General features: G+C 44.7%; 1 protein-coding gene across 1 annotated transcript in view; it reads left to right on the top strand.

The window, feature by feature from the left end:
- The window catches only part of LOC136599622 (histidine--tRNA ligase, cytoplasmic-like), a 54,143-nt gene that overhangs the window by 6,132 nt on the left and 24,200 nt on the right, over positions 1–23,811 (top strand). The window contains exons 2-9 of the mRNA XM_066588809.1: positions 6,058–6,147; positions 8,412–8,531; positions 10,895–10,990; positions 11,241–11,366; positions 13,619–13,726; positions 14,613–14,711; positions 16,557–16,650; positions 21,501–21,628. Coding sequence (XP_066444906.1) covers positions 6,058–6,147; positions 8,412–8,531; positions 10,895–10,990; positions 11,241–11,366; positions 13,619–13,726; positions 14,613–14,711; positions 16,557–16,650; positions 21,501–21,628 — 861 coding nt within the window. The remainder of the gene's footprint in view (positions 1–6,057; positions 6,148–8,411; positions 8,532–10,894; positions 10,991–11,240; positions 11,367–13,618; positions 13,727–14,612; positions 14,712–16,556; positions 16,651–21,500; positions 21,629–23,811) is intronic.

The raw sequence follows: 23,811 nt of genomic DNA, 5'->3' as shown, positions 1-23,811 counted from the left end.
GAACCTTGTTTAATGCTCCACATCTCCCTTTCAATGTCCCACGACATATCAATGTGTTCTCTTCTATGTCATTAACCCCTACGTGTAAAATCAAAACATCTGGACAGGGCCCACATGACTCTCCAGGCCCACGTGACTCTTTATAGATCAGTTCAGCCATTAATCCACTCCACCTCCTACATCTGCTACCGCGCCAAAAAATGTCAAACTGTGATCTGTACAAACCTAAATTTTCAGAACAACAGTGATCCGCTGCCCTTCCCCAAGCCCAGTACACAAAGGAGGGTCCAACAATCCACACAATATAGTACACCATATTATTCAGGCGCATGTACAACTTAAACTGAGATGAACCCCGTCTGTCTACTTTTTCTTCAATAAAACCCCACCTGTAAACAATGAAGCACCATTATATATTAAAAGCAAGATAATGACTGTCCATCATCCCTGTCTCTCCAAAAACAAGACAGGGTCTTCTACTAATTTTGCTCCACAAGATCTTACTTTTGCCATGTGTAGCTGCCCAGACACTATTTACATTGACTTTTTTTTTTCTATTAACTGCAACTAGGGCTTAATTTTGGAATAGGGCTTAAAGTTCAAGCATCCTGAAAAATCCTGCTAGGGTTTATTTCCGGGTAGGTTTTATCACCGGAGAAACAGGGTACATGGATCAACAAAGAACCTGGTGCTTGCGGGCACAGACACCTAAACGCCTGCAAATTCCTAACAAGGCATATATTCTCATGAAAATGAGCAAACAAGTAAATTCACACCCCTTTACCCATTTCGTCTTTTATTATTATTATTATTATTATTATTATTATTATTATTATTATTATAACGCTCCCATGGTTGGACACATCCTTAAGGCTGGGTTCACACAGGGCGGATTTGCCGCAGCAGATCCGCCCGCGGCCGCTAATCTTGGGATTAGCCAGCCATGTGGATGAGATTTCTCAGAAACCTCGTCCACACGGGACGGCCAATCCGCTGCGGTAAATCCAGTTGAAACCGCGGCTGCGGCCACCGCAGCCATGGTTTCAAAAGAGTGAGCATGTCTGTTTACCTTTCCTTTTTTGTTTATTTATGTCACGGCCGCGCTCTCCTCTTTGGGAGCGCCAGCTGCAACGGACAAGCATGCGGCCGAGCCGCTTCAAAGCCGCCGCGGCGGTTCTCCCGGCGGAAATCTCGCGGCTTTTGCTGCGGCCAAACCGCGTGTTTTCCGACGGGAATCCGCCCTGTGTGAACCCAGCCTAAGGCCCCAAAGTCACATCTAAACAGCCATACCTCATATGCTGATCTACACACTTCAGGCAATACTTTCACCAACTTCCCTTGTAAGCTCAATGTGATAGCAGAGCGTGGATCAGGGGCATACACTACTGCCTTACAGTCCCTGATCAAACTCTCTACCTGAAAAACAATTAATAGGTACCAGATTATACCATCTTTGAAAGAAAGCCATACCCAACATTACCTTCCAAACTGAGCTACATGAGCCGCATCCTAAATGTTGGACTCTTCTTCCCTGAATTGCTGCATCCGCAAACGATGCAAATATAAGATTGCAGCTGCATTAATCTCACACCGACCATCTCTAACCCTCAGTAAGATGTTAGATGTTAGACCTAATCTGACTAGCACACGAACTAACTCCTGCCGACCGGCTCTTACCAACAATCACTCCATAACCATTATCCACTGATGTCAGCACCTCATGATAACTCCTCCGCTTCCACAAGCTCCCATCACCAAGCTGACTGACCATTAAAGTCACAGATACCAACCATACCACTAGATCCTGCTTTAGCTCCCTTGACATCTGCGCATGCGATGTATGGGCCTTCCAACCGCACATCACCACACATAACCTGCGGGAATACCTGCGACCAATAATAATCACCTGTGAAGCCAAACAGGACCGACCTGCTAACCGCTGCAACTCCGTCCATGTAATCGTCCTTCATACATAATGTCTGACTAATTAACCCCATAAACTATGCCCCCTGACATTGGCAATTAGAAAAACCATCGCAATGCTATCAATTGAATACCTAAAAATTCCAACCGAGTACACGGCCATACCATTTTTTCCGTTCGCCAGCGGCACCCCAAAATCCTCCATCCTGACCACATGCCCTCTAAAACTTGTGCATACCCTCATTACCCTGATGCCCCATAAACAACACTCATCTAAGTAGTGTATTACACCAACATCAGGAGATTCCTTCCTCCCACCTACTCTAAAAATGAGGATAGTCCTAAATAATAGTAGGATGCCTTAGATCCCATCGGTAACGCCAAACCGGAAACCCAAAGAATTAACACCCCAACCAATAACAAGTTATCCGAATAATGCATCACATGACCAAAGGGCCATAATAAAGCCAATGTAGTCACATGATGCATATCTTAATGCCAGCAGCTCAGGAGCGCCTCAGCATTCAGAGACAACTGCTCTGGGTAAGATAAATGATAAATCACTGAGAGGAGATAGACTCCGTCTGTGGCATCACCCTTAAAGGGGACAACCTCAAATGGAAAAAAGGGGGGTATCAAAATGACCGGCAACTCTGCCCTCAGCTATGTTCTAAGCAATTTAACTACCTCAGGATCATAAACAACGGAAATTAACTTATTAACCCCTTCATAGCCGAGTCCCTTTAACTCATGCACATATAGGCCGCATCGGGAGCCTTCTTTAATGAGCTGGTCCTACTTCCAATATGAGAGCCTCACTGGCGTCTTGTCCTATTGTAGGAAATTCTCTATTTCCTGGATGCAAGGAATTTGTACTGATTTCTGACTAAAACAACCATAAATGGATGAGAGCGGCCCAATATGAGCCCTCATGGCAGTACCCACACCTCTCCATTACCTTGATTCCATAAATGTAACCACACATCCAGGTAGTGAGGCGCCCCACGGATGTCTAACAACCACCTAACTAGTTACACCGAGGTAGTGAGGCGCCCCAAGGATGTCTAACCACCGCCCAACTAGTTTCATCGTGGTAGTGAGGCGCCCCAAGGATGTCTAACCACCGCCCAACTAGTTTCATCGTGGTAGTGAGGCGCCCCAAGGATGTCTAACCACCACCCAACTAGTTTCATCGAGGTATTGAGGCGCCCCAAGGATGTCTAACCACCACCCAACTAGTTTCATCGAGGTATTGAGGCGCCCCAAGGATGTCTAACCACCGCCCAACTAGTTTCATCGTGGTAGTGAGGCGCCCCAAGGATGTCTAACCACCACCCAACTAGTTTCATCGAGGTATTGAGGCACCCCAAGGATGTCTAACCACCACCCAACTAGTTTCATCGAGGTATTGAGGCGCCCCAAGGATGTCTGACCACCACCCAACTAGTTTCATCGAGGTAGTGAGGCGCCCCAAGGATGTCTAACCACCACCCAACTAGTCACACCGGGGGAACACCAACATCCCGGTAACCATTATTAACTATTCTGTTCCTCCGCTCATCATTAGATTCTGATTCTTTTTATATGAAAGTAACAGTTATAAAATAACCAGTAATTATAAACCAAATCTGATTAACAGCAGAAGTCGCCTCAACCACAGACTGCGGTAAGTGGTTATCTCACAGCTGACAGATACTAAGCAGTGGTTAGAGCTGACAGTCTGCATACAGTGGTCACCTCAGAACAGTCTCCCTCAGCGCTCGGCCACCTCAGCGCTCGGTCTTCCCCATAATAGACCCGCTCCTGGCTCCGGCCCGCCAAAACCGAACACAAAAACCGCCGTGCGAAATCACTCCCAACTGGTACACAAGCTAAATCCTTCTATACACAGGTGCCAGTAACCAGGGGTACCACCTGGTTACCGGGGGTCTCACCACTTGTAGAGCTTCACCTGTACGCTGCCATTACAGCAGCACAGGACTTGGCAGAGGGGCCGTCGCCATCTAGTAAAGCTTCACCTGTACCCTGCACGTGCAGCAGTACAGGACTTGGTGTTGGCATCTGGTGGCACTGTTCCTACTGGCGTGGCATCTGCTGGGCACTGTTCCTGCTGCCAGGTTTCAGTTGCCTCCGATCGGATGAAGGTAAAAGGCATCCTCTGCGTTTGCTTCGCTGGTGGTTTTCTACTGACAAGTCCTCCTCAGATACAAGCGTTCACACAATGTCCTCTGCAGCTCCTCCTGGCCTGCGCTGCTGACAAGTCCTAAGCTGAAGCGCAGGGGATTCCAGAAATCTGTGAAACTGTTCCTCACTGACCACTTCATCCTCGCTGACGATCAGCCGCTGTAGAAGGTCCTCCATCTTCACAGATGATCTGAAGCTGTGACAGGAATTGTGACAAGAGCTGACAGGAACAGGGATCTGTCACCGGGATGCTGCATGCTGCTTCCTTTCCAGATGATGATGGCCCACATCTCTGCACCTCCATATCTCACTGCTGTTCCTCTAAGCTTGTTCCTCTGGACCAATCACCAGCCACTATCAGGCCACCAGATTCTGCCTGACAACCACAGGCATTTCCCACCATTTTTCTACAGCCAATCATTAGCTGCTGCCAACCAGTCCATCGCTGGGCAGAACTCACTCTCTGCCATCTCATCTGACCCAGTAATGACCTTTATAACATTTCATAGTTAACCAGAAAAACCTCCATCATAGAAGGTGACATACCATCCATCCATCCATCATGTACATAAAGCTCCCTGATCCCATGAGGCTTTCCCTCCTAACTGTCCGTCAAGCCTTACAATAGTTACATAAGTGGGGGTCTGCTGCTCTGGTAGTTGACCCCCTGGCCCGCTGTCAGTGCAGCGGAGACAGACATCCGCACCAGCGGTCAGAGCCGGGACGGCACTAGAAAGGCTTCGCTGTTGTTGAAACCCGTGGAAGTGATGCCTTCTATCACAGCTTTGACCACCAATGCGAATGTCTCACCGAGGACTCTGGGTGGTGGACCCCGGCCAATCAACTGTTGGTGACTTATCCTGAGTATAAGTCATCCATTGTGAATGCCCGGAATACCCCTATAAGTAGTGTCACGTCGTTTCTTAATGCAGATCCATGCAGAATCGCTCTGGACCTTCTGCATGGGAGCGTTGCCCATTAACAGGGCAAAATCTGCTGCAAAATACATTGCAGGAAATCGCAGCTTAGCCGCAGATTGTAGAGGCAGAATCCATGCGGAAAAAATCAGTGTTGCATTTCACTTTGTGAACATGCCCTTAAAGTGCAGCTTCGCTTATAAAGGGCGTTTTTTTTCTTTTTGTTTGTTTTGTTTTTTTAGGTTGCGCCTGATATTGTAAGGCGCAGTTCGCATCAAACAGCACACAGATCCCGTCCGTGTGATATCCAATATACGCGACTCTGTACATGTACAGGTGCTATTTTTTTTTTTTTGTCCGAGAATCTAACAGAGCTTTTCACCTCGAAATAAATAAACATGGGTGCTATTTCTGTCTGATTTTTCGGACTTATTTTATTAATTTTTTTTTTTTTTTTTAGTCCAAAAATCGACCAATAATATCTTCTGTGTGCAAAGAGCCCTAAGTATAAGGATGCTTTCACAAGGCCAAGAAAATCGTGAGATTCTCACGTGGTGCGAGAGCCAGTAAAAGAGCATACTACGAAACCAATGATTTTCTATGGTTTCCTTCCCATCTGCGATGTTTTAACTGATGCGATGTTGCGAGAGCAAAACAATGCAGCATGCTGCAACTTTCACCGATGTGCAACTTTTAAAATGTTCTTTTTAAATGGGCCGTGTCACTAAGACTGCTGTCATATAGCCCACGTTTCTAACGCCACGATTTTCAAGCGCTGTGTGTTCTATTTCAGCGCTTAACGCACCTCCTCACCCCGGAGTGCGTTAAAATACGCTGTTACATGCATTCAAAAACGCAGCTTGAAATCGTAGTAAAATGCCGCGATTTTGAACGCTACGTTTTGTGAATGAATGTGTGAGTGGCCTAAGGGGTTAATAATGCAGTAACTCAGTTTTGTGTTAAACGTCTCCTGTATCGACTGATGTACTCATGTTTACATTCTAGTATAAATGATTATTTACTTCTTTCTTAGATTGCAGAAGAAGTTGCCAAACTCTTGGAGCTGAAGGCGCAGTTGGGAGCGGATGATGGAAAACACAAGTTCGTTCTCAAGACCCCGAAGGTAAAATATCCCAAATCCTGCAGCATTCTAGTTTAGTAGCAAAACCAAAAAACATCACCTCCCAGAACCTCACATAGGCAGAGTCTGGTAAAGTAAAGTACAGAGGCGTAAATAACTAAGTGCGTAACAAAGAGCCCGTTGTTCTCTATGGTCACGGATACACCCGCAGCCCATATATAATCTTATTGCGTATAGCCGGTGGGTATCCGCGTCATTGCTAAGCGACGGGGCGGGAAATATCCGGATGTCCACGGATGGATTTGATTCCGCATGCGGATTTCCGCAGCAGGAGACCTGCAGAAAAAATTAGTGGGAGATCGTGAATGTAATGGTTTGTCTGCGCGGATGCACTGCGCATCAACTGTGCAGAAAAAGATCTGCAGCCCCACCTCCCAGCCTCCCTAATTGATTTTAATCTTCAAATCCGCAGTGCATCCGCAATTGTATTTGCGGATGCACTGCGGATTCTCCGCACCCATTGACTTCTTTTACATAGTATGTTAGGCTGAAGGTAGACAATGTCCATCTAGGTCAGTCTGTTTCCACCTACCAACCCCTTGTTGATCCAGAGGATGGCAAAAAAAAAACCAAAACAACGAGCCAATTTAGGTCATTTGGAGAAAAGAAATTTTCTAATTTCTAATGGCAGCCAGAATAATCCCTGGATCAACGTTTGAGTTCCTACCTGACTGCAAGACCCGGATCAACAACCCGCTGGTCACCTAATGTCTATATCCTGTAATATCCTAGCACTCTAGAAAGGCATCTAGTCCCCTCTTAAACTCCTCTATGGATTTTGCCATCACCACGTCCTCAGGCAGCATTCCACAATCTCACAGCTTTTACAGTAAATAACCCCTTTCTATGTTGGTGATGAAACCTGCTTTCTTCTAGATGTAGAGGATGCCCTCTAGTTACCGTTGCAGTCCTGTTCGCACGGACTCTGCACTAAAACGAGCAAATCAAATCTGCATGCTTAAATTCAGTTGCGGATGCTAGTGCTTCCCTAGGGGCACTTTGAATTGCTGGTGACCTATGCGTATTCTGCAAATCAAATCCATCCGTGGGCATTGGGCCCTGGGGTACATAGATTCTGCTGCAGATCGAATGCTGTACAGGGGGCTGTAATCCACAACATAAATTTCACATATTGCAGATGTAAAATCGTGTGTTCTTTCTGCAGCGGGTGGATAAAGAGTCTTAAACTTGAGCTTGACAAAGACCAACAGGTTGAAACGTAGCTGCCATTTGTGCTATGGGAGAATAAAGTTTTTAACAAACCTTTTGCTGATGCTGCTGTTATCTTTGCGTCGGATTGATCCTGTGGACATCGCTCCTGTTCTGCTGCGGTTGATGCATAACTGTGGTCCTCCCCCGACTGGAGATTAAAGCGTTCTGCTGGGAACGATTTTCTTTTTCTAGAGTCTTAAACTGTTGTCCACTTTGCTGCTACTGCAATACATTGCAGATTTAACATAGTATGTAAGGCTGAAAAAAGCCCCATGTCCATCCAGTTCAGCCCATTAACCCCCAATGTTGATCCAGGGGAAGGCAAAAAAACAAATGAGGTAGAAGCCAATTTTAAGGGGAAAAAAATTCCTTCCTGTCTCCAATCTGGCAATCTGAATAATCCCCGGATCACCGACCCTTCTGCAGTTATTAATGATTATAGCCTATAATATGATATTGCTCAAAAAAGATGTGCACATCTCATGTGAAAACTCTGCAGCGTAGATGTACACATAAGATTTGGTTGCTTTGGGTGCGCAAGTCCCTGTTTATTAGCCTGGAAGGTGCTGCGGTGTAAAATGGTTTGCTGCAGAGTCTTCAGCAGTCAGCATCACGCTAAGAGAGCAAGTAGCAATGCTGATTCTCTGGCTGCCTGCAAAGAGAAATGAGTAATGGCCCATTTACACACAAAGACCATCTTACAATTGATTGAAAGATTATTAGTTTTAGCTATCGTATTGCTTAAAGTGGTAATGGACACTAATGTCCTTTTAACACCTTATCAGCTTCATTTGAGTGTAAAAGGGCCTCCAGAAGCTGTTTGCAGCAACATGTAATGGAGGCCAAAGGTAATGTAGAATATGATGGAGGCGACCATTACAAACCTTTGTAGAATCTGATTGGAATCAATGAAAAAAGAGAGGGGGAAAAATAATTTCAAGAATAGGCCCAGCTGATGGCTAATAGAAAATGACAACTGTCTTCATGGGTGAAATGTATAAATATGCTTTATACAAGTGGTTTCCTCTTCCCAGGGCACAAGGGATTATAATCCAAAGCAGATGGCAATTCGAGAAAAGGTTTTCAACACGATTATCCAGTGTTTTAAACGCCACGGTGCTGAGACCATCGACACACCGGTATTTGAGCTGAAGGTAAGGATGTATATCGGTGATTTCCCTCATTCTTATGTTCCATCCTTTCATATCTGCGAGAGATCAGCTTTTTCTTTTCCCCCCTATAAACTCAGACAACCACAATTTGCTGATTTGTAGCACTTCTATGGTGGCGTTAAATAAGTTTGACATTGAGGGACAAATTTAGGCCCCTCACATATAGCGTATTTTGGGCTGTGTGGCCCCATTGTGGGTTCTGAGGACATGCACATTGATGATTTTTCATATGGACTAATAATAAATAACAGATTATAATCTGTGTGAGAAAACGCATGATGTGTGTTACTGCTGTCCAGTTCACAGAAGAGAAATAGGATCTGCCAATGCATATCAATGTGCTGCCTCCATGTAAATCGGACAGCGTCTTGGACGCAACTCTTGCTTGCGGCTAGGGTGAACCTAGCCTTGAGTTGCATCTGTACATCACCATTGTATAATATGAGTTGGCCTAAGACACATGATCCTCTCTGGGCATTGATAAGGAAATGCCAAGTTAACAACAATAATTGCTGAAGCCCCATTTATATACGATTGTTGTTTGAATGAACAACTGAACAAATTAACAATTTTTTTTGCATACAAATGCTGAGCATTTACACTTAAAGGGGTTGTCCCGAGGCAGCAAGTGGGTCTATACACTTCTGCATGGCCATAATAATGCACTTTGTAATATACATTGTGCATTAATTATGAGCCATACAGAAGTTATAAAAAGTTTTATACTTACCTGCTCCGTTGCTAGCGTCCTCGTCTCCATGGTGCCGACTAATTTTTGGCCTCCGATGGCCAAATTAGCCGCGCTTGCGCAGTCCGGGTCTTCAGCAGTCTTCTATGGAGCCGCTCGTGCCAGAGAGCGGCTCCGTGTAGCTCCGCCCCGTCACGTGCCGATTCCAGCCAATCAGGAGGCTGGAATCGGCAGTGGACCGCACAGAAGAGCTGCGGTCCACGAAGACAGAGGATCCCGGCGGCCATCTTCAGCGGTAAGTATTGAAGTCACCGGAGCGCGGGGATTAAGGTAAGCGCTCCGGTAAACTTTCTTTACTTCCCTGCATCGGGGTTGTCTCGCGCCGAACGGGGGGGGGGTTGAAAAAAAAAAAAACCCGTTTCGGCGCGGGACAACCCCTTTAAAGATAATTGTTTGAAATCCTTTCCATTTTCCTCATTGGCTAAAGTAAACGCTGTACATGTTTGCTCAGGTGGGCGTGTGTTTATGCAAGGAATCTCTCTGTCTGGGAGGTTTTTAATTAGTGTGAAGAAAAGCCATTGTCTTCTGCTTCAGGAGTAAACAAGTAGTCATTGTGTTTAGCAGGGCAAACAATCAAATGTCATTTAAACCAAGTGAAAAGTGGACAAACTTACGACCTTTTTTATGCAGGCTGAAACTCTGCGATAAAGACAAGTGGATGAATAGCGCACGATGGCTTCGCATTTACACGTAAAGATTATAGCGCAAATTCAGGCATTTGAACAATAACCCATGCATTTGAGCGATAATGGTTGCGTGTAAATGGGCCTTTAGAGTCTATAGACAGTCATTCAGGGACGGCTAAAACAAATAGAGCTGTCTCACTAGTGTCTGCAGATGTCTGATTCCCAGCAGCTTGCTCTTGAGTAACTAGTGCTGAGCTCGGTGAAATGACTGATGAATATTACGTTCAGGAGGAGCTCCACCTTTATAGCCGGCTTTTATTAATACATGAAAAAATGCAGCGAGAAGAAAAAAATGATAGAGCTCAGTAAAGAGATCATGACAGATAATAACTCTCTGGGATTTTTTTCAGTACTTGTGAGCATCTAGCGAGTGTAATAATGTAACATCCTGCAAAGCTATCTGCATCTACCATGAAAAGGGGTAGAAAAATGTTTGGCTATATGAGAGCCGTAACCCGAGGCTTGTGCACCCATGTCTGCCACAGTGGTGGTAATGAGCTTTACAGCCACCTGAAATATAGGCAGGTTGCCCAGGTAGGTAGTGGGGTATGTCCTCTTGTCAGCAGCAGAGAAGAAGCAGAAAACCATACACAGAAACTTACCACACACTGAGGGGCAAACACCCTGAAACAGCTGTCTGTGTATGGTTTTCTGGCTTGGTTTCCTATTCCCAATCATTGTTATACAGACTTGCTCGAGTCAGACGTTGATTTGAAGGAATTTCCTTCTAATAGGTGGTGCTGCAGACGTACTGTTCCATCTTCCTTATTTGCATAAATTACCTAGAGAAGCATGCATTGCCTTATGTCTCCTCACTCGCCTCTCGGGTGTTTTCTCACACCAACCAACACTTTTGGGTGCTCCTTAAGCAGAGACAACACCCGTTTTGACCTTAGTTTATTTATTTTCAGGAAACACTAACTGGAAAATACGGAGAAGACTCGAAGCTTATATATGACCTGAAGGACCAGGGTGGTGAACTGCTGTCTTTACGTTACGATCTCACTGTATCCTTTGTAAAACCATGAATTGCCCAGAGGAGTTTGAAGGACTGAATATGAGCTGCCGCTCCAGTCAAACTGAGACAGAGCCAGCTGAGCACCTTTCATCCTAGTTAACCGATAAGCTTCCTTTTGGTGGATTACTGTCCAGAGCTTCCAGCGGTGCATGTTATTATATCCGTTATACCGTTTTCTTGAGTCCGGGTCTCGTCATTTTTGTATATTGCTGCTTTACAATCTTTAACTATGCTGTCAGGTTCCATTTGCTCGGTATCTGGCAATGAACAAGATTACCAACATTAAGCGTTACCATATTGCTAAAGTCTACAGAAGGGACAACCCAGCTATGACCAGAGGCCGCTACAGAGAGTTCTACCAATGTGTACGTCTTTAACCCTTTTCGCTGCCAGGGACTTTTGGACATTTTGCACATTTCTTAGCTAGGACAGTTTTTACACTTCGGACATATACAAATAAAACCTAATTTACAAAATAAAAATCATCCTAAAGCCCCATCCCTATATATTTTCTGAAAGTAGGCACCTGGCACATGGTCAAAAGGCCGATCAGTATTTTATACATTCAAGCACCTTCATGCAATTTTTTTCATTGGTGTTATTTATCTTTATATATAAATTGCTTAATAATTTTATATTAGTGGCTAAAAGTATGAGCCAAGCAGAAAAATGAGATGCACAAGATCTCCTAAAAAAGAAAAAGTTAAGCATATACAGAGTTCATATCCAGGTTTTACCTCAGTGGCTGGTGGGGATAGTGCTTTTCAACTAGTGTATCACACAGACCAGAAATCTTAGTTTTGTTCTAAAGCAAAGAGTCTGCTTTAAAGTAGAACCAGAAGTGCAGCTCTACATGTTATCTAGCCTGAGATACATCCTGCAACACAGTATCTAGATTGAGAGCTACAGATTTGTACAGCCTCCACTCAGGTGCTTGGCTTTTTTTGCCAGTTAGTTGACATTGAAAGGATCTGTGGTCACACATGTGCCCTGCTGCTCCATTCAGACTCCTCACTATAACCGTTCAATGAGGAAGAATATGGAACCCTCCTAGCCATCAGACATTCATCACCTGTCCTCTGTATAGATGATGATGATAACTCTGTGGGAGAACCCCTTTACGACCAAGTACGTAAGGGTATGTCCTGGAGCATCGGGGTATGTATGAAGAGAGGTCGCGTGGCAACCTCTCTTTTATACAGCACGGGCATCAGCTGTTTGTTACAGCTGACACCCGCAGGCAATAGCTGCAATCGGCTGTTTGCGGCTTTCAACCCTTTAAATGCCGCTGTCAATTTTGGCAGCGGCATTTAAACCCCCGTACAAACCTCCCCCCAGGGCTGCTTTAGCAGACTGCCTATCAAGCCATCCTCTTGATGTGGCTTGATAGACTGCCTGCCAAATGGCAGTCTGACATAATACTGTAGCATTACGTCATACTGCAGGAGCGATCAAAGCATCGCATGTTGTAGTCCCCCAGGGGAACTTAAAAGGAAAGTTAAAAAAAATAAAGTTTTTATCAAATGTAAAAAAAAAAGTTTACATCACCCCTCATTTTCCATATCTATAATTAAATCACAAACTAAAAATACATATTTGGCATCGCCGCGTCTGTAAAAGTCCGAGCTATCAAAGTAGCGCATTATTTACCCCTCACGATGAACGTCGTCCAAAAAATAAATAAAATGAAACCTTGCCAGAAATGCACTTTTTCAGTTAGCTTTACTCTGGGACTTGGCTCGGCCTGCAACATCTGTGCACCTGTGGATTATTCTACAAGGACATCTGTTCATTCTAAGTCAACATCTAACAGTGAGCTGTATCGGGTCTTTTTTATTTATTTTTTTTTCCTCTCTTTACTTCTTTACTTTTTCAGTTACCCTGTCTCCCAGAAAAAATGTAATAAAAAGCGATCAAAAAATCATATGTATTCCGGATTGGTACTAACAAACTACAGGACATCCCACAAAAAATGAGCCCTCGCACAACTACGTCGGCGGAAAAATAAAGTTATTGCGTGCAGAAGATGGCGGCAGAAAATAATTGAAAAAAAATTAAATGCCTTTGAAGAAAAAAAATAGAATAGTAAAAATAAAACCTATACAAGTTTGGTATCGTAGTTATCGTACCGACCCATAGAATAAAGTTTTCATATCATTTTTGTTGCAGTTTGTACGCCGTAGAAACAAGTCGCACCGAAAGATGGCGGAATGTTTTTGTTTTTTTTCATTCTACTCCACTTAAAAGTTTTTCAGTACATTAAATAGCACTATTTAAATATACAACTCGCCCCGCAAAAAACAAGCCCTCATACAGCGACGTCAATCAATAAATAAAGTTGGGTTTTTTTGGTTTGTTTTTTGAAGGCGGGGAGGAAAAAACGAAAATGGAAAAAGGGTCTGCGTCATTAAGGGGTTAAGGTTACTTGCATCTTACGGTTTGAATATGTTAGCCCAGAGCTGCTGTAAGAAAAACAAATTTAATTCCAAGAGTGTGGAAACTTTCTCCTTGAGGGTGGGTTTGTACACCAGACCCACTCCAGACTTCGGTGATGCAAGATACATTTCAGTTTTGTTGTAATAGGATTGATACTAGTGTTCATTTCCTTTCCCTCCAGGACTTTGACATTGCAGGACAGTTTGACCCGATGATTCCTGATGCTGAATGTCTGAAGATTGTTTATGAAATCCTGAGTGAACTGGAGTTGGGAGATTTTCTAATTAAGGTAAGGTGACGGTGTTGGTTACTTCACATTAACAGCTCAGTGATGGTTGCCATTACAGGTCTGCACATGGTGCATTACAGTTCTGAATATTTAGAGCTGGATGTCTGGGATTTCTGTGTTAAGGCCCTTTTACATGCAACGATTATCTCTCAAAATTCCTCCAAATGGCCGAAAATGTACACATGTAAACGCGGGCATCGACGGATTATAGTTAAACTTAAAATCCATCATTCAGCTGCTGAAAGACTGAGAAAATACATTCCATTTGAATGTACTTCACTCCTCTTTCAAAAGACTGCAGAATGTTCTGCCCAAAGCATGTTTACATTAGCCATGAGGAGAACAATGCAGTCTGCTGGGAGGAGAACAAAGGAATGTGCTTAAACACACACTCGGCTCTACAAACAACTCCTGGAGGTCCTTTTATATGCAAATGAAGATGATAAAGTGTTAATGGCCATTGACACTTTATGCAAATAGATCGCTAAATCTTTCAGTCATTTGAAAGATTATCTTTGCGTGTAAAAGGGCCTTTACCTAGTTAGACTTTTGTTTGCTGAATGTTGGCTATGCTATTAAAGAGCATCTCTACCAGACTGCCAGTGTGAATGTTGTAAATGAGCACAAAAAGCGCTATACAGGATTTTGGCTAAAAAATCTCAAAGCTAATAATAATGTTTCCAGTGACAGCCAGAGACCCTTTTATCTATCCTTTAACCATCTATTGTTGGCGAGGGTTTGTTTGGGTCATTGTTTCCAACCAGAGTAAAGTTGGAACACCCATAACTTCATAAACGTCTCGTAAAAAGTACTTTTAATAACTTGATTTCTAAGATTAAGTGATGTTTCTGTTGATAAGAAGTAATGATGCCCTTTTTACGTACAGGTGAACGATAGGAGAATCTTGGATGGGATGTTCGCAGTGTGCGGTGTACCCGATACAAAATTTCGCACTATTTGTTCCACAGTGGACAAATTAGATAAGGTAAAAGATAATTCTATGATGTTTATATCGACTGTATGAAGTTCTGATTTATTATTCTAGGGTGCTTTTACACGTAACAACTTATCGCTCGTGCAGCGCGTTTATACAGCTGGTTTAATCTTTTGCTTACTAATTCATTCAGTAGTTCACATTCACTGTACCAGTGAATGAGCGACTGCACCATCAGTATTGAAACCGAACGGTTAGCGAATGAGCCAACGATGATTTTCATGCTTGAATGAAATGAACGATATGCAAACAATCATTCCAACTAAACGCACCTTCACTGAAGCAGATCACCAATGCATTTTGACAGCAACAAAAATCTACCGCACCCTCACATTTACACCTGAGATCCATAATTTGATGATTGGTAGTGTTAGAATTCAGTGGTTATGGTGCTGCTACACGAGCGCTAGCATCTGTGCTAGGTCTAGTGTTTTCCTGGCAGTTGCCAGGCTGACCTAACAGTTGGCACTATTACACAGGTTTTAATGGTTCCTGTGTAATAGGACCCCTAGGGTGCTATTATGCAAGTATTAGTGGCTGCAGGTAGCGTTCTGCTCGCGTTTAGTGGTAAATCACAAGCATTATGCACTGTGTATGGGAGCCCTTGTTCAGCTATCTCCGCCAAAAAGTATTTCTGCCGATGGTCAATGCCTGGGCTCTCCCTTTTTTTTTTCACCTATGTGCAGCTAGACAATCGGTGAACCTATGTTTGCGCCAGAGGGGGGGGCTTTCCCCCAAAACAAGCCCTAGCATGACTTGTAAGGATTTTTGAGGATGCTCGAAATAAGACCTACTCCAAAAATAAGTCCTAGTTAAAGTTCATTTAAAAAAGTCATTTTAAATAGTATACAGGCAGCTATACATGTAGAATGCAGCAGGACAGGTAGACCCTTCACCAAGGAAAGCAGACACCCCCCAAAGAATCGCACTCAAAAGACCCCCATGGCGTTTCACACAGATTGAGTAGTCCCGCTGGCGTCTCTCCACTCATGAGCTCATTATAGTAGAGCGTTGTGGCTGCTTCTGGTCACCAGGGGGAGCCAACCGCTACACTTGGCTGTAGAGAAGAGAGCAGATGGAACGCCAAGGAACCTGACTGTATGTAACACTGTTTTTTTGGGGTTTTTTTTCTGAAGGGGGGAGGGGTTCAAAAATAAATGTAAATTGTTTTTCATCCCCTTAAAATAAGCACTAACGCATTTTTTGTATCAAAATTATTATGAGACCCTATCTTATTTTTGGAGAAACTGGGTAGTGCAACAAAAGAGAAAACCAGCAATTTATTGGACCGTTGAACTTTTCCTCACTTGAAGAGAGGGATGCGACGTTTGAAGTTTATAAATTTTAAAGAAATTCTAGAATAAAGTCACATAAGCCGCCTGCAGGCGGCCGGGTCAGATCCCGCTGTGAGAATTCTCGCAGCAGGACCCGACTCGCGCACCTGCAGGGACAAGTGCGGGTCTCGCCTGTTCCCACGGCTCCAGCTCTGTGATGTGCCGGCTGCCGACCAGCGGCGAGACCCGCACAGAAATGGAGCATGCTGCGATTTTGTTTTCCACATGTGATTTCACGTGAACAAATCACGGCCGTCTGTAATCCTATGGCAGCGGCCACGGGCGGAAATTCTGCGGGAAATCCTGCCGCGGATTTTCCGCCCGTGTGCAGGAGGCCATAAATGAAAAGGGGAGGGATGAACATAGATTGAAGTCTTCTGTGTGTAATGTATAATAATTTCTTATAGCCATTTCTACCTCAATTTGCATGAAAAGCAAATATTAGCACTGACGGCGGCTCTTCCTATTTTAAGTGTGATATGTATAAATACCTTCTTTTCAGACACCATGGGAAGAAGTGAAGAATGAAATGGTGGGAGAGAAGGGACTTGCATCAGAGGCTGCTGACCAGATTGGGGAATATGTCCAAAATAATGGTAAGTTGGCCTGCGCTACATGGTGTAAGGCCAGGTCCACAGCCCGGTGCAAAAAGACAATTGCTCATTTAAAGAAAACAAAATAGAAGGCACATGAAGCTGTAGCCCACAAACTTCATGGAGGAGGACTTTCCTGTTGACAGCGGGTTAGTAGAAAATGTTAAGATGCTGTCACACAACATCAGAGTTCGCTCGGGCAGCCTGTTTATACAGAACGATCTACCTGTATAAACAGGCTGCCCGAGCGAACTCTGATGTTGTGTGACAGCATCTTGACTCATGAGCTCATTATAGTAGTGAATGAAGATGACTGATCAATATTTAAACCGAACGATTAGCGAATGAGCTAACGATGATTTCTATGCTTGCAGCAAATAATAAAAAAGAAAATTAAATGTCTTTGAAAAAAAATAGTATAGCAAAAAAAAAAAAAACCTACAAAAGTTGGATATCGTCGCAATCCTACTGACCCATAGAATAACGTTATGTTGTTTGTACGCCATAGAAATGACGCACTGAAAGATGGAGAAATTTTGTTTTTTTCATTTTATTTCACTTAGAACCCTTTTTAAAAGTTTTTCAGTACATTTTATGGTACATTAAAACAAGCCCTCATGTTGATGGATAAATGAATTATGTTTTTTTTTAACCCCCCCCCCCCTCCCCCCCCCTTCCCCTTCAAAAAAAAAAAAAAGCTTGGTTCCTAAGGGATTAAATAGCTTGAAAATGAGACGTGCTGCTATTCAGTTTTCCCAGTGTAATCAGCAGGTTTTAACTTTACAGAAACATATGAATTTCTTTCGGTTGCGGAACTTCTTAAAAAAGTCGTTGCACAGTGTAATTGTTCCGTGTAAAAGAGCCTTTAGGCCTTTCTGATTAGCTAGTGAGCAGATCATGAGTCTTCACTGATGAGTCCTTCTGAACAGTAAAGTCTTCAAACTATACAGCACCCATGCCATCGTAAGCAAGGGGCTGAGCAAGATGCAATTCTGTGTTCTTGAATTCAGCGGTTACTTGCTTATATTTTATTCTTGTAGGTGAAGGGGAAAAAATACCATAAAAGGAATACATATGTTTATCCACTAAGGGACAAAATTGGGCCATACGCTCTATTGGGAGCATATGGACCTCTTCAAGTCACCCTTCCAGTATTCCCTCCAATCAGCTAGAACAAGAGCCACTGAAAACAGTGACTTGGCATCATTTTCCAGTCCAGTTTTTTAACTGGGCCTCCAGTATAAAACAAATACATTTCACTATGCGGTCCCACAGTATCACATACATGAGCAAAGCAGTAGTTTAAACATTTGTTCTCGTCTGTCATTAGAGAACACAGCAGGACCTTGGGTATAGCTCCTGCCACTAGGACACTAAGGGTCCATTTTCACGCAAAGATGATCGCTCAACAGTCGTCAGAAACTGACAGTTTTGAGTGATCATTTTGCATTCGCTACTAATGGGCTAATCAGCCCATTAGTAGCCATCTAGCTTCATTTGCATCCATTTAGAGAACAGCAGGTGGTCTGTTCTCTAAATCCTTTTTGTTCTGCCATGGGCTGCTGGCTGCATACAATATTATCAGTGCTGTCCGCAGAGAACACAGCATGCCATGCCTGTTATCAGGGACAACTGCTTTTATGCTGAGCTGAACTCTGCGATGGACAGAGTGCATGATGGGCACATATTTACACACAATGGCTATCGCTCAAAAACCGTTGTTTAGACGAATTCTGAACGATAATCATTGCGTGTAAATTAGCCTTTAACGTCCATTTAGACATCCTGGTTTTTTTTTCGTTTGAACGAGCCAATGATGTCAGAGTTCACTCGTGCCCCATGTTTATACAAGCAGATACGTTGTTGGCTCATTCAAGTGAGAAATTGTTTCCTTTCACTGTATGAGTGAATGAAAAGACTGATGGATTAGTAGTATTCAGGCTAAACAAATAGTGAACAAATCCATGATGATTTTTATGCGTTCTTAATGCATGCATAAAAATCAAATTTCGTTTTAAATGAAAAGTAAACGATTCGTCGTTCGCCATTCAAACGTTGGCTGTGGTTTACACTGAACGGTTTTATTAATTTTCGCTCGTTTGTACTATAATTCCCTGTAAAAGAGTCTTCACCAAAGAAAGAGTCCTTCCTGCCAGCTATACCCCTCCTGCAGGTACTGAGCCAAACTAATTTTCACTAATTGTCCGTAGAAAGCAGACCACCTGATCTGCAGCGCTTTCCCTTTTTTATTAGGTTGACTTTTACCCTTCTAGGTAGAAATTGGGGATGATTTAACTTCCCTGATTGTCCCTAAGTCGTTAGGGTGTAGAGTGCTGCATCAGACACACTGTTACTCCCTCCTCCAAGAGGTGGAACAGAGCGGCTCTACCTACTCTGCTCCCTGCCAGCCGCCATGAGGTCACCAGAAATTCTTCCCTGTTTCCCCATATCCAGCGATCTCTCACCACTAAGTGACAGTCGCTGAAGCAGTGAGCCTGCTGGTGTCCTGGGGAAGCCGCAACAAAGAGGATGGAGACGAGGGGAGTAAATGGGATTTGGTAAATATGGCACCATCACCACTCATCTTCCACGCTCCTTCCCCTTCTCTGAACCCCCCCCTTTGGGTGTGTTTTTCTTCCAATCCAGTGCTCCCTGCCCCTACCTCTAGGCTTCCCTCAACTGGCCTGCTCTCATGACAGCTCTGTTTGCAGATGGAAGCTGCAAAAAAAAAACAACAAAAAAACAAGTTCCCACTCGCACGCACCTGTGCTGGTTGGTGGGCTCGGCACCTCTCAGGCTCTACACCCCTTGGTGTCTTTTGTGTGCCTTAGCGCTATACTTGACACCTCTGGCCGGGTCAGCGCTGCTGGTTTGCATCCCGGCTTTTGCTATGCAGGATTCACGTGGAAACTCCTTGCATCCAGGGACTTCACGTGGATTGAGAGGGGCGATATCGCCCATGCCAGGGTGAAGTCGGCCGTAGGCGTCTATTACGATTATCAGTAATCCTATACATTGCTGCGTACATTCACCTGTATTCATCTTTAGCATTTCTTCTACAAGCATTGTCGCACATTTCACCTGTTCGACTGCCAACATGGCGAGTAGTTAAACCACTTGATTTCTCACTTCCTGCATGTAGAAAATAGACTTTGCATAATATCTTGATTGTAGGTTCGTTCCGTCGTATCTACTGCCTTCGTACTGAAGGTCAAGGTGTCGGGCATACTGTTTTAGGACCAGGATGATTTATCCTAGCCACACAATACAAAATCATCACTCCCTTACCTCTTGCAGAAGCTAGTTTCTTCCGGACGGGGCACTCTTGCTAGATACTCTTCCCTTGAAATCCACTCTTCGAAAGGAGAATTTTCCATGCGACATGAGTCTTGGACATGCGAGCCTCAGACGAGGCGATACCTCGCTCCTCTTGTGGGAGCCGCCCCATCTGGATGGAACAATAGAACTTGAAGCATTCTGAGCCTTGTTCTAATCCTATCACCCCTCTGAGGAGATTCCTGTCATGCCCCTCTATTGTTCCCGGACAGATTCCACGAGTCACTTCTCCTGTCCCTGTGTTTACCACTAGCACCCCGGTGCCAACCTCCACAGTGGGGGCCTCTCCCTGCCCAGGTCTCCAACTATATGTAATCCAGGTCAACTGATGAAGGGGTTTTGCCCTGAAATGCGATTTCTTGTGCTGGCTGTCTGCTATATCAATTAAAGAAGAAATTTTCATCCAGTTGTTTTTTGTATTTTTAATTTTTTTTCAAATTTGTGGAGCGTTGTGCCGAGCCATCAGTTTTTGTTTTTTGCACTCTTATACGCTCACGCCCACTTAAATGGTGCGTTTTCTGATCGGCAGCACCTCCCAGATTCTCTGGTGCATTCCTAACCATCACGGGCCTTGTCTCCAATTTTGGGCCATTTATATTCTACTAGTTTTTGCTCCACCTCCTTCTTTCCACTTCGCATCTGTACCGGTTAAAGGGCAAGGATGTCGCCCTCCCTCACTGGTTCCACTCTACTAAATTCTCAGGCGCTTTCTTGACAATCGATAACTTTATTCTGCCTTCCCAGTGATGGCAACTCTTTCGGGTCTTCATTATCTCTAACTCTACAGAAAGCTTTGCTTGGCAGCTGCCAGTGGACCCTCTCGCTAACTTGAGCCCACTGGCAAGAGGCTGACCACCCCACCTTCTTTTTTCCCACCCCCATTGAGTACTGCTCTAGAACACCCCAAGTTCTTGCTGTGTCCTCCCAATGACATGGATAAGAAAACAAGATTTTTGTTACTTGCCTTAAAACCCCTTTCTCATCACATCATTGGTCACAGCACCCTCCCAGTTATTTGTTCTTTGCTAGCACTGGTGGTGGTTTCTCAAAAATGGATCCTCAATTTGGCCTGGTGTTTATCTAGAACTATGTGTTCTGGTTGTAGTCTGTATTCCTCTATTTCATGGGTGTGTTTGTTCTTACTGCTTATGTACAAACTGATTTAGCTCAGTGCCTGCAGGAGGGGTATGGCTGGTGGGAAGGGAATAACTTTCCATGCTTGGTGTTGCCTCCTTGTGGCAGGAGTTATACCCAAGGTCTTGCTGTGTCCCCCTAATGACCGTGACGAGAAAGGGATTTTATGGTAAGTAACAAAATCTTGTTTTCTGGGTTGCAATGAAGGTTTTCTCGATTCTGTTTGCTCACCCATTTAAAAAAGAGTTAACGATTCCATTGTGGTGCCGCTTCTCCCAAGGAGAAAAAAACAAAACGTTCAGTTTTTAGATGCTTGGGGACAATTAAAAAAAAAAGTGGTTGTGAATGTGACATGGCCTTTTGAATACTGTAACCTATTTTAGGTGGATTGGATCTTATCGAGAAGCTTCTGAAAGATCCCAAGCTGTCACAGAACAAGCTGGCGCTAGAAGGGCTGAATGACATGAAAATCCTCTTTCAGTACTTGGAACTGTTTGGCGTTACTGATAAGGTGAGTCCAACTTAGAAGCTCATCTATATGCTAGGAGAAAAAGGCTACTGTATATGGCTGTGAGATTGCAGACTACAGAGCAGAAACTCACATAACAGAGGAACAGAAAGCTAGAAAATTCAGTAAGACAAAATTAAATTACACTTTTTTTTTTTTTTGTTTTGCATTTTATGGTCCTCATTACTGTAGGCTTTGAGTTCTGTCCAGCTGAAAACACTATTGAAGTGACAACTAGAGATGAGCGAGCACCCTCGTCCGAGCTTGATGCTAGTTCGAGCATTAGGGTGTTCGATCGAGATGCTCGTTACTCGAGACGAGCACCACGTGGTTCCCGAGTCAATTCCGTTTCCTTCCCTTCATGTTTAGCGTCATTTTTTAGCCTATAGACATGCAGGGAAGGCATTACTACTTCCTCCTGTGATGTGCCAGCCCTATCCCACCCCCCTGCAGTGAGTGGCTGGGGAGATCAAGTGACCGCCGAGTACTTAAAGCGGTCGCACCCGCGGCTCGCCTCAGACACACACTGGGAGAGCATAGGGAAAGTGCTGCTGCTGTAGGGAGACTGTTAGGGTAGGATCCTGTCTACAAGAACCCCAATGGTCCTTCTTAGGGCTAACTCTGACCGTCTGCATTTAAAGGCTGTCTGGTGGGAGTAGTAGTCCATCACTATTGCACAGCTAGCCCTGTTTGCAGCATTCCTTACAATCTTTTTCTGCCTGGAGTTTGTGTTACACTAACCGGTCTCAGTGTGAAAGTGTAGGCACATAACTTCATGATTATTTACACCGGTCTGTGTCTGCAGTGAACTTTTACGCACAGCGTACGGCGAGCACAGCCACTGATAGAGGGAAAGTGATATACACACTACATAGCCTGTATTCTTTTAAAAATAAATAAAAATTCTCCTTTGTTGGGCTACCTTTTGACCGTTTAAATTTTAATCTGTGTCTGCTCTCTTCGTAATCCACCATGCATAGGGGTAGGGGGCGAGGACGCGGAGGTCCAAGTGAGTGTGGGCACTGGCCAAGTTCCTGGTCCACAGCCGGCTGCTGCGGGATTAGGAGAGGCAAGTTTCTCGGGTCCCCAGCTTCACATCACAATTTATGGGTCCACGCGGTAGACCTTCATTACAAACAGAGCAGTGTGAGCAGGTCCTGTCGTGGATGGCAGAAAATGCATCCAGCAATGTATCGACCACCCAGTCTTCTACGCAGTCCACTGCTCCAACTCTGAATCCTCTGGCTGCTGCTCCTCCTTCCTCCCAGCCTCCTCACTCCATGACAATGACACATACTGATGAGCAGGCAGACTCCCAGGAACTGTTCTCGGGTCCCTGCCTTGAGTGGGAAAAAATGGTTCCTCTCACCTGAGGAGTTTGTCGTGACCGATGCCCAACCTTTGGAAAGTTCCCGGGGTCCGGGTGAGGAGGCTGGGGACTTCTGGCAACTGTCTCAAGAGCTTTCAGTTGCTGAGGAGGACGATGATGATGAGACACAGTTGTCTATCAGTGAGGTAGTAGTAAGGGCAGTAAGTCCGAGGGAGGAGCGCACAGAGGATTCGGGGGAAAAGCAGCTGGACGATGAGGTGACTGACCCCACCTGGTTTGCTACGCCTACTGAGGACAGGTCTTAAGAGGGGGAGGCAAGTGCAGCAGCAGGACAGGTTGGAAGAGGCAGTGGAGTGGCCAGGGGTAGAGGCAGGGCCAGAGCGAAGAATCCCCCAACTGTTTCCCAAAGCACCCCCTCGCGCTAAGCCACCTTGCAGAGGCCTAGGTGTTCAAAGGTGTGCATGTTTTTCAGTGAGAGCGCAGACAACCGACGAACAGTGGTGTGCAACCTGTGTCACACCAAGATCAGCCTCACCACCAGCATGCGCAGGCATATGATGGCCAAGCACCCCACAAGGTGGGACGAAGGCCGTTCACTGCCTCCGGGTCACACCACTGCCTCTTCCCCTGTGCACCAACCTGCCACTCAGATCCAACCCCCCTCTCAGGACACAGGCACGAGTGCCTCCCGGCCTGCACCCACACCCTCACCTCCACTGTCCTCGACCTCATCCAGCAATGTCTCTCAGCGCAGCGTTCAGCTGTCGCTAGCGCAAGCGTTGGAGCAAATACGCCGCCACGCACCCGCATGCTCAAACGTTAAATGTGCACATTGCCAAATTAATCAGCCTGCAGA

Source organism: Eleutherodactylus coqui, unplaced genomic scaffold (genome assembly GCF_035609145.1).
Source record: "Eleutherodactylus coqui strain aEleCoq1 unplaced genomic scaffold, aEleCoq1.hap1 HAP1_SCAFFOLD_38, whole genome shotgun sequence".
NCBI classification, from domain to species: Eukaryota; Metazoa; Chordata; class Amphibia; order Anura; family Eleutherodactylidae; genus Eleutherodactylus; species Eleutherodactylus coqui.
Note: the sequence above shows the minus strand (reverse complement) of the source record. Positions and strands in the feature narration are given on the sequence as shown.